This window comes from Anabas testudineus, chromosome 9 (assembly GCF_900324465.2).
Source record: "Anabas testudineus chromosome 9, fAnaTes1.2, whole genome shotgun sequence".
In the NCBI taxonomy this organism is placed as follows: domain Eukaryota; kingdom Metazoa; phylum Chordata; class Actinopteri; order Anabantiformes; family Anabantidae; genus Anabas; species Anabas testudineus.
The window spans coordinates 7175857-7187127 of NC_046618.1; the positions used below are offsets into that span (position 1 = coordinate 7175857).

Sequence of the window (11271 nt, forward strand, 5' to 3'; positions counted from 1 at the left end):
TAAATGTTTAATGTAAAAATTTCTACATTTTAAAGAAGGGGGTTTATAAGTCTTTTTTGTTTGTTTGAATAGTCCTGTGTGTACATCATAACATACTGTGGAAAATCTCTAACAGACAGAAAGATGACTGACGTCACCTCAGATATGTGATCAGCAAGTATGTCAGTCTGCATTATTGTAACTTTCTGTACAAATGTCTGACAAGCAGTACTCTGGAAGAGAAATGTAAAGCAATAAAGTCAGTTGTTAAATTCCATTTATTATATATATATATATATAGGTTATAAACATCACAAAATATAAAGTTAAGGAAGGTCTCGCACAAAGATATCTATATAACTCAGGTAAAAGAGCAACCTTATATTCGTCAACAATGACTGTGGAAGCAGGCATATCATTATGGTGCTGCAGCTATGTTATAAATATTCTTATTTTAGAATTTATGTTTCAGTGCAAACAAGGTCTTTACAGCTCTTGGCTCCAAGGAATTATTCAATAATAATAATAATAATACTAAAATAGGGGTTTACAATATAGATGTTAAGGTTGCTCTTTTATTGCATACTGTTAAACAATATACTGTGTTGTTAATTACAATAAGGTCTCAGGGTCATGATGTTCAAATTATCTAATATTCAATATATATACCTCTTACATTTCTAAGCATCAAATGGTCTCTCATTAACATAATAAATTTAATTATAAGCAATATCAATATTAAAATACCTGAATATAAATAACATGCTTTGAGCAAAATAATTGTTCATTTACAATGGTAGTTCAAACAACCTAAGTCAACAGCTGTCAAGTCTTTTGAAATAGCTAAACCTATACATTGCTTTGTGTCAAAAGCATAGTTTTTTCTTTGACTGAAGGCCACTTTCAAACAAAGCAATTTATACAAGAATGACATCAAGTCTTATCATAAGATGAAATAAGCTCCAACTAAAATTCTGGCAAAAAATAAGTGGTTTGATTGTACTTCATCATCTAACAAACTATATCTAATAGCAATAATAAAAAAAAACCTACACAAATACTGTATACTTAGGAAATAATACATAGGTACTAATTAACAGTTGTAATAATACAACCACTGTTACAAGGCATAATAAAAACTTCTAATATTTTTTGGAAAAATCAACAGTGGGTGGCTGTGACAACATGAGACTTGGCTGTGTACCATAATGTGGAGACGATGACAGAATGAGGCTGAGATGAGCTTGTGTGCTTATTACATTGTCTGCAGAAACTGCAAAGATCATACATGTTCACATCTTAAACACCTGGATAACCTAGTCTACATGCAGGCTATTAAATGTGTGAGTGCAACAGGATCAAAACAAGCCAAAAACTACAGAGGGTAACCTTTAATATGTGTCTATATACTGTAGGCGTGCGTGCATGTGTGTGTTTGTGTGTGTGTTGTAACAGAGAGAAATAAGAGAAAGAGAGACAGAAAGAAATTTTGGTCATATATTTACATATATTTCCATATCAATGTGGACTTTTCTAAATCACATCATGTATATACAGTATGTATATGTAGGTGTAGGAGTACTGACATCATTATCATCTCTATTTAGCACTGTACTATATAATATCATCCAAGAGATGAGGGGTACCCACCCAGTCCAGTGTTCTTGGCTCAGATGCAGCCATAATCATGCACATAAACTGTTTCCCTGATCGCTTATCTATTGGGTAAATTGTAGTTGGTGTGAACCTTTTGTTACTTTCCACAAACTCACACAGCTGGTTATAGATTTTGGGGTACTCGTGACGAAGGAAGACTCCCCTGGTCCTGAGCTCACGCTGGATGTTGACAAAACACACCTCTCTTGCTTTTCTTCCCTCCTCCCCCTCCTTGTCAATGTCTGGCGTGCCTGGAGGTGGAGTGAGGATGAGAGTTTCCATCTCACTATCCTTCTTGAGTACCTTTTTGTCAGGGCTTGAGGAGGCCAACGATACCTTTGCATATTTACGAACTGTTGGTGTTTGGACCCTTGGGGAAGGTCTGTTAGGCACTAGTTCACCAACAGCTATGGATACATTCAGAAGGAAACATTCATTCGGGTCATACTCATTACCTGCCTGCTGCAGTTCCTTGCAGTATTCACCTAGGTTGTCCTTAAAGCCATCCAGCTCTCGCAGAGATAAGTACGTAGGAGACATGAGGAGGCTCTCAAGTCCAACTTGTAGGAAGTTATCAGCTGTCTCTGGATTAGCAAAACCCAGAAACAGAACGCCTCTCCCTCTGGAGAGGTAGCCAGCTTTAGCAACACGAGAGAAGGCTTTGTGGATCTCTGAATTCTCTCTGCAGAACTTAAGAGTGTGTCGACATACACTGCTGACACGACCATACAGACAGGTCTCTTTGTGGTTCTCCCAGTCATCCCTGCGACAGTTTCGGGAGCAGTAAAAAGTGTAGCAACTGTGACATGATTTAAAGTACAAGCAGGCGTTGAACATACTCTCAATCCGGTTGCACTTCTTGTTAGCACACACCATAGTGTCATCTTCATCTGTGCTGTGGTCTGGAGAACATTCTTCTGCACTCCTTTGTAAAGCATCACACCCACTATCAGGGTCTTTGTTTGTGTCAGGACTGGATTTAGAGGACGGAAGCTGTGTGTTCAGACACCCTACATGTTCAGTTCCAGAAGAGCCTCTGTCTTTCTCAACATCTTCAGTAATTAGCTGTTTTAGCTGATCTAAAAGGTTTTCGCTTGACTTTCTGCTGATCGGTGGTTTATAATCAACAACCAAATCTGCTAAGAGTTCATCCAGTTGCTCTAGACTCTGCTGAAGGGAAAAGTTGTTGTGTTTCCTGTCTTTGGTTACCTCCGCTGTGTTGGATGACTGTTTCTGAGGCATTACTCTTGGTGATGGGGTCTTTTCATCATCCACTGTGTCCCAACTGACAGAATGCCCATCACGCCGCTTGCTGTTGCCTGAACATATGTCATTGTCTGTAATGGTGATCTCAGGTGTTACAAACCAGTGCCCACTCTTGGAATTCTTCCATGGATTACTTGAGCCCCTCTCTAACGAGTTTTCGGAGAGTGACAGGGCAGCATAGCGCCTTGGTGAGCTTGAGAGGTTAACTATAACCGGTTGAGATGTCACTTCAGAGGATGCACCATGCCTTGCTTGGTAAAACAGGTTCTCATAGCTTTGTCCACGAGGCACTGACTGCTCTCTGTCATGCCATGGGTGCAGAATATTGTCCCAAGACTTGGAATAGTTTTTGACCTCTGCTCCTAATGAACTTGCCTCCACACCACTGCTAGAAAACCATGGGGGTACACTGGGGTCTTGGATTACTCTTGGTGGTGTGTGCTGAGAGGACTGGTTGGAGTACCCAGATATACTGGAACGATACCAGTCATCTGAAAAGGCCTGGGACATTCGAGGGCGTCGACGGCCCTCTGTATGATATGGCCTTGATGCAAAGTACTGCTCCTCAGGAGAGCTGAATGGTTTGGAATAAAACAACCTTGAGCTATTCATATGGTATGGATTAAACCGACTGTCCTCTCCATAGTAAGATCTAGACAATGGAGTCTGAGAAAAGTATGATCCTGCCTCACTTGTGGAGAAAGGCCTACCATATACAGAGTGTGCTGGATCTCTGTTGGAAAGGTGATCTGTGTAATACGGCCTGACAGGAAGGGTGTGCACCCATCGAGTCCGTGGCTCATACTGACTAGTCATTGTACTACCATGACTGGTTAAACTGGACCGATCATCCTGAAAGTATCCTCTACAATATGGATGGACCGGATAACGAACTGGGTCCTCTGTATAGAAAAACTTTGTTGGTATGTTAGGATTTGAGTAAGCTCTTTGTTCTTGACTTAAATAAGGTGCTGTTGGTGATGGCATTCTGTGCATGTCTAGATGCTGGTAAGAGATGGGAGACATGCTGGTGGTATAGTGATATCCTTGTCTAAAATCTCCACTGTAACATTTGCTTGGAGTGGGCGTTGGTGAGGACACAATCTGCCGTGGTACATACAAACCTCTACTGCTACTGGCCTGCGAGTATCTCTGCCAAAGATGCTCAGTCCGTACATTGGGAACTTGCCTTGATGTGTGCTGCAGTACAGAAGCATCTGGTTTAATGTCCACACGGCACCTGACATGTGGGGTTACGGCTGGTTTATCTGGTTTATCCTCTTCAAAACAGTCTGAGACATAGAGGGGGGAGTGTGGCTGAAGTTTGATAGGATGTACCTCATTTAACAAAGCCCTGTTTGAGTGGTATGATTCTCGGTGTATTTCAGAAGTCCTCAAGGTATCTGATGCAGCCTGAGGTCCATCTCTCCCTTTCGTAGCTCCTGGAGGAGAAACTGAGATGGGAACAGGAGTGAGCGTGGCCTTAATTCTTGGGGTGCTTTTAGACCTGGTTCTGTTTTTAGAATCTGACCATGTATGATGGCTGGTTTTGTCTTGCGTAGTATGCTGCTGAAACTGCCTGGTGTTAAACAGATCAGGGGACGAAAAGCGAAGATGGCCCGGTTGATCTAGACCATTCCACATCAGCTCTTTGTTTAATGTCTGATGCTCAGCCCTCTTGTAAGGATATTCCATTGAGGCGGAGAAGGACTGCGGGTCATCCAGTGACTCAATGAAGTCGAAGCTACGGCAGTGTCTTTTGTTGATGATTTCTGGTTTGTCAATCATTTTCGAGTCACATTGCTGGGAGGAGTGTAGAGAAATTGAGTGGTCAGTGATGGGATTTGGAGTAATGTCCCCATATAGAGTTGATGCCAGTATATCAGGGGGACGCGTGCGTGTCATCTTAAAGGAATGTTCTCCATTTGGTGTGATTCAAGATCAACAAAGCCTGCACAAAGAAAAAACAGATAAAACAAATACTTAAATTTATTTTTAATACAATTTTGTATTTAGTGTTCTGAAAAACAGACATGGACAGGAAGTTGTATACAGAAAATACTGATAATTCTATGACAGGAATTTGTATTTATGTATCTTATGCCTGTTAAGATGTTTGGGTAAAACTTTAACAGTACATGCAGCTGCTCAATTACTAAGCAGGTTAATATAACATTTTATGCCACAAGTGGTACACATAACACTGTTTCTGAGCAAAATGAAAACCTTTATTATTTCTAAAATGTAGTATTTAGCTTATATGAGTAGACAGTTTGTACTATATGTAATCAAAAATACATCATACAGAACCAAACTAAACAGATTATGTATATATTTTTAAAAAGAAAATCCAACATAATGTACATGTTAATATATTAAATTATTGATAAAGAAAAAGTTATAATAAAAAAGTATAATACAAGACAACATTTGTACAGCTGTGTCATCTAACACAGTTGTATAGTAATTATTGTAATTACTACAGCATGTACTGGATTACCATTAAATCTTGTCACCTCCAACCAAATTGTAAGCTCACCATGTAAACAAAATGATTAATTACTCAACAGATAAATAACATTAATTATAAAATAAAAAATGCAGTGCTTATACATACAACCTTCCAGCATAGTATTTATGTTTTCTACTCTTTGGATGTTTGACATCTTATAATAAATAATATTTAGAAAACAATTGTCAAACTCTACTTATACGTACAACCTTTGGCTTTTGGAGAGCATTATGGACAAAATGATAGAATTTCAACAAGGGATTTTTTCTGTGTAACACACATGGGCTTTCTTGTTGGCACTCACCCACGAGCCAACCCTAAGTTACCATCTGTTCATCATGATGAGAGAGGACTGACCAGCCATCCCTCTGTCTTGTCTCCACAACACACCTCAATATCACGTCTGTTCACAAACGACCAGCCACGGCAGACAAACCCACACTGGTATTCGATGATACGCTTGGTTTAATTCCATGCTCCAAGCACACAATGTAGGACACAGTTGTATAGAAGTATTATTTGTTTTTATTTTTATTATATGAATCATTCAATAGGGAAAAACATAGCAAACTGTTGACTTTGTCTTGTATATACTACTGACATTTAAGAAATTATGCAAAATTCTCTATATGAAGTACTGTCAGGTTATATTGTGAGTCTTTAAGCTGAACAAATATTTAAGATGGCTTGCCTCCATCTTTTCAAACCCTTAAAAAATAAAGTGCATGCTGTACTATTATTAGCTGTTGGGACTGTGGTCAATAATGTCTCATTGATGACTGGACGTCATGGTAGTATGAATGCAATCTGGACCAATGCTGTGGCATTTGTGGCCATATAGTTGAATTAAATGCATTATTAATAGCCTATCAGTGAGGAATGTGGGATTGCATTTAAGTTTAAACTACAGTATCAATGTTACTACATAGCTGTTCTAGATAAAAATGTATGAGGTAAGTTATTAAAAAGATAGGGCCTTGTGGGATCTTTAATGGTACTGCGCTGTATAAACTGGAACTGATATAGTGCAGAATGTAAAGGGTACCACTGTCTCAAACAGCGACCCAGCTTTAGTAAATGATGTCATTAGGCGGATATGGATGTGTTTGTGAAGCTACTGTAAAATAGCACTGTGAAACTGCTGCACAAGACATTTTCCATTATTTGTTTGCTACAAATGATGAACAACATATCAGTATTAAGGTCAAAATTAACATGACTGTTGCCTGTACAAACCGGCCTGCACAGATATTAAGTGTTTGATCCTTGTGGACCAGAAAGGACCTGAAGACTTTTGTTAAAGGTTAGAAGACATGATGCTTAGACAAAGTGGACACATGCGTGCGTTTCTCCCTCTGCTCATCATCACGGTCTGAGGTTTGCTCTTCAATACAGGGGCACGTTCTTGTACAAGTCTAAAACCACATGCCACATACTGTCTCCATGGCTACAGCACACAGCAAAGAAACCATGAAACACTGCGGGACCTGAACACTCAGAGGACTAAATCTCAGTCTTTAAAAAAATAACTCATAATTAGTGAATTGCTGCTAATATTCTCTGTGGAAGCAAAGAAACCATCAAGTGTGACTATCTGCGCACCTCATCAAAGTATGTACCTGTGATTTTCACCACTATAGCTGGTTGTATTTCTGCTGTGCAATGTTAGTCAGTTTTTAACTAAAACAACTTCGAGGGCTGCACACTTTCCTGACTCTCTTTCTTCCCAGACAATAACAAATGATGCAGATTCGCCTGAAGCCTCCCTACTGGCTCGTACCGAGGCGCATTGAGCCTTGAAGCGTTACCAAACATTTGCTCTAACGCGCTCTTGGGCACCCCTTTTATTTTGGTGTTGCGGCACGGACGGCCCTCCATTCTTTGCGGCTGACCTGATGTCTTTGAGCCCTGAATGACATCATTTGCAGGGAAAGGAGAGAAAAAAAAAAGTAACGGGTTCAAATCGGGACAGGAGGCTTTTTAAAGCTGGGGAGAACGAGTTTGTCAAGTTTGGATATTTCAGATTATTGCGAGCGACTGAGGGGCCTTACCGTCTCGCCAGCTGGCTCATCGGATGCGGTGGACATGGTGCAGAGGATCCGTGAGGTGCAGCTTCAACCCTCCAGCACCTGCTGCGAGCCTCCCGGAGCTGAGTACTTGTCCTTCGTGCCGCCTGGCATGTTGTCTGCTTCACCCGACGATGCTCTCACACTCGCCCGTGTCTTTGTATGCGTGTGCGTGCGTGCGCGTGTTTGTGTGTGTTTGTGTGCGACGGAGGGGAAGGAGGAGGTGTGTCTGAGTCTGCGCTTGTGTGCGTGCCCCTGGAGGCGTGGTTGTGCGTGTTTTTGTGAGCAGGCAGGGGGAGGGCTTGGGGATGGGGGGATGGGGGGGTGGTGGTTGGGGTGGCTGCAGGTGGGCGGGTGGGCGCAGCATTGCGGTCTCTGCTCTCGTCTCGGAATACGGAGTCCTGAGGACAACTGCATGGGCATATCCGGGGGAAGTGCTGGCTGTTTGGTCATCCTGCGGTGCGAGATGCTTTGTAATCATCTTTCTCCACCATGATGAGGCAGAGCAGATCTGACAGTGACATTTTTAGACAGACAGACACAAACACTGCATGCAAAATCAGGCCCCTGCTCCATCTGACTAGTCACTGCTGCTGAGCCTCCTGCAGTGTTGGACATACATTAGACATGTTGATGAGGAACAACAAGTTCTAATTTGATGTAGATTAGAGCACTAGAGGATGTAAAGTTGGGCTGCCACTGATTATCATTTCTTATATCCGCACATGACTTGCTTTTTTTATGTTAGTCAATTATCAAAAGTATTGCACCTCTAATGTGATTAACTGTTTTAGACATTGACCTATATGTCTTACATTGCTCAGACTAACAAAATGTGCAGTGGGAACTTGAGTGCACATGCCGGCTGGCACTTTGCAGCAGATTTCAGCACCTTGTAGTTGACAACGAAATGTTGTATCAAATGCTGTTGCATGCAGATTTTCTTTATATTGTTGCTCTCCTAGTTTGCCCTGTTCACCGCGCACCTGCTCCAAAGTCTCACCTTATCACAGCATTCTGCATTGTCTGAATTGATGGTGGGGACAGCTGGCCATGAGCCCCAGCTCTGAGCATGTGACTGCTGCAGGAAAACTGCTTAGTGAGGTACTCTCATGGCAGATATAGAAATCTCAACAGACGAACTGTGCTGATGAGGCAGAAGCAATGATACTTAGCTTTGACATAGATCATTTCATTACAGGAAGGAAAGCTTTGTTATACTGTAGATAACCATGTATTTCTATCATGTGCACTTTTCCATCCTGCATCCTGGTTACAGAACTACACAGCCACTCAAAACCCCACCTGTGACATACTACATGTATGAGATGTGATTGACAATGACAGTACAGTACAGTGGATTTCATATTGTGCTACATCCAGATAGATCCCTGAGAGTGGGATCTATCCGAGCATGTGTGACTCACCCTCTCCAGCACCGTGCATTGGCATCAGTTCATGTCAGCTGTTAGTTAGCAGGCATAAGAGTCTGTCAGCTGGCTGCTAGCAGGTGTCTTAGGCACCTTGTAGGCTCAGAGGAGAGGAAATCAATGGTTCTCTGTTGATTAGAGGTCCCTCTGACAGGGATCAATCAAGCTTACACCACCACAAAGTAACAACATTGAAGCAGAACACAGCTTCACTCTACCTCAAAAAAGCTTTCATTCTGTGCTGACATATCGGCCATAATGAGCCATAAGGAAGAATCTGGACATTCTGCTTTGTTCCTGCACTGTTCCCTGCTCATGCTGGCACAGTAAACAGCCTGCTCCTCCCCAAGCGATCTCCAATTAACTCTATGTAAGATTAAGTGACTCTCTACAAACTTTCTTTCGAAATTCTGTGTTCCCATTGGAGGGCGTTACATAAGAGATGTGGGGATGCACACACAGCCAGGCCCCATTGCTTACAAAGTCCAGCCCAAAATAGCCAGTGTGGCAGGCTAATACAAAGCATCGCTCAGCTTCAGTTATTTTCGACAAGGAAAACACATTAGATAAAGATGTTAAGGCAAACACATTCCAGTTTGACTGTCACAAGAAAGCCCCGGGGAAGCTACGGGATGTTGTCTACGGTTCCTGCAGTGGTGAATATTTCACAGAGCCAGAATTAGACCTCTTCAACATGTCTGAATGTGGGCGGTTCCTTGACATCATATAGGACCTTTTCAAGTATGAACTGTATGAAATATGTATATTCTCCTATGGAGTAGACTCAGAAGGGAGCTAAGTGCTGCAGTGGCGAGTCTGAAGACTCAGTGGGCGATGCACCCAGTCTTCTCTTAATTCCAAATAAGCTCTGATTAAGTCCTCAACAAATTAAACCACTCAATCCTCTCTCTCCAACTTTCCTGCCCTGGACATAATTTACAGTTGTGGTTGTCCAAATAGGGGGCACGCCACTGGGACCACGCGTTTTTATGAGGATTTAGGGTGCTCGGCAGGGGACTGAAGAATCTACATTGGCATAGTTTTGATTCCTGGAAGATCAGACTAGATTATATTCAGTTGATTGCAAGTACAGATGCTCTTACTGCTCCCTGGTAGCCGCTACTGCATGTTGTAAAAGTAGCCAAAGAAGTAGAAGAGATTTCTTTCATGATCACTCCCTGATGAAAGCATCATCAGTTGAAGTGCTCTGCATCTGTGAGATGGTACAATATCATAAAAAAAGAGCAATAGAGAATAGGATAGAATACATTAAACATTAAACACAACATTAAATAATAAAAAAACCTGTGCTTGATTAGCAAATTATGTTTGCTTTGGCTGCAGAAAAAAGAACATTCCAATCCACTCCAAGTAAAACTCATAAACAAATTCATGTACAAGCCAGATCATTTGGGAGCGGTAGCCATGGTAACCCACACTGAGTAGGAGCAAAAGAGACTGAATTGATTTAAAAGGGAATGAAGTAAAGTGCTGATGGAAGTCTTCCATGGAGACCATAAAAATCAACGTCACAGGCATAAAACGAAGGGAGGTGAAAATTGCTTGTAAACCTGCAACAATCTGCAAATGCACTGCAGGAGGGATTCGGCAATGCAGCCTCGCATCGCCTGTATTTTTAGCCGATATGCACAGTGCAGATGACTCTACGTGCGTCCCACATTATCTCTAGAAGCGACTGACAATTTAAAGTCAGCGTAGGTTTCACAATGAGGAGGCTCCCTTTAGCAGGCTCCTGGTGAATACAAGGCAGGCAGACCTGCACTCACGTGGGCACATTGTGAGATCCTCCTCTCAGTACATGTAGGTCAAAGTAAGAATAGTGTAGATATTATTCACAGCTGCACTGAGCAAACACAAACTGCTCTGTCTTGGTCTCTGGAGTCACAGTAAGACGTCCCATGGTGAGGCTTAATTAAATCTTTACTACACACTCCTCTCTCATTCTTCATCATCTGCCATTTTGGCTGAGGAATCACTCAGTCATGTGTGCGCGTTTATTAAAGGGGAAACACGCTTGGAATGAAGAGACGGGCCTTCTTGGTGTGTGCAGGTTCTTTATGAGGGCTCCTGATGGTGTGAATTATTTGTGTTTGTGCGCTGTCACCATGATATTGTTATGTAACAGCCTGGAAACAGAATGCAGTTATATTACTTTTAGAGAAAACCACTCTCACTCTGAGTGTCATCGGTTTTTCAAACACAGATTGAGGTCAGCAGAAGGTTTTATAATGCAGGACTGTCATTAAGGTCCTGCTAGTCAAGTCTGGACAGACAACAAATCTTTTGTGCCTTGCTTAGGAAGAATCAATGAGGTCTTTCTAAATATGGATATCATTCACCC

General features: G+C 41.7%; 1 protein-coding gene across 1 annotated transcript; it reads right to left on the minus strand.

Annotated features, from left to right (window-relative positions):
• Positions 1-254: 254 nt before the first annotated feature.
• Positions 255-7630, minus strand: unm_hu7912 (un-named hu7912). The gene is made up of 2 exons (XM_026342571.1): positions 7465-7630; positions 255-4852 (listed from the first exon to the last, which is right to left on the minus strand). Exon 2 carries the CDS (start codon positions 4804-4806, stop codon positions 1594-1596), a length of 3213 nt encoding a protein of 1070 aa, XP_026198356.1. The 5' UTR covers positions 4807-4852; positions 7465-7630; the 3' UTR covers positions 255-1593.
• Between the last annotated feature and the right edge of the window lie 3641 nt (positions 7631-11271).

What these genes read in the sequence shown, in the direction of transcription:
- unm_hu7912 (XM_026342571.1), bottom strand. Translation starts at nt 4,806, where the DNA reads ATGACACGCACGCGTCCCCCTGATATACTGGCATCAACTCTATATGGG.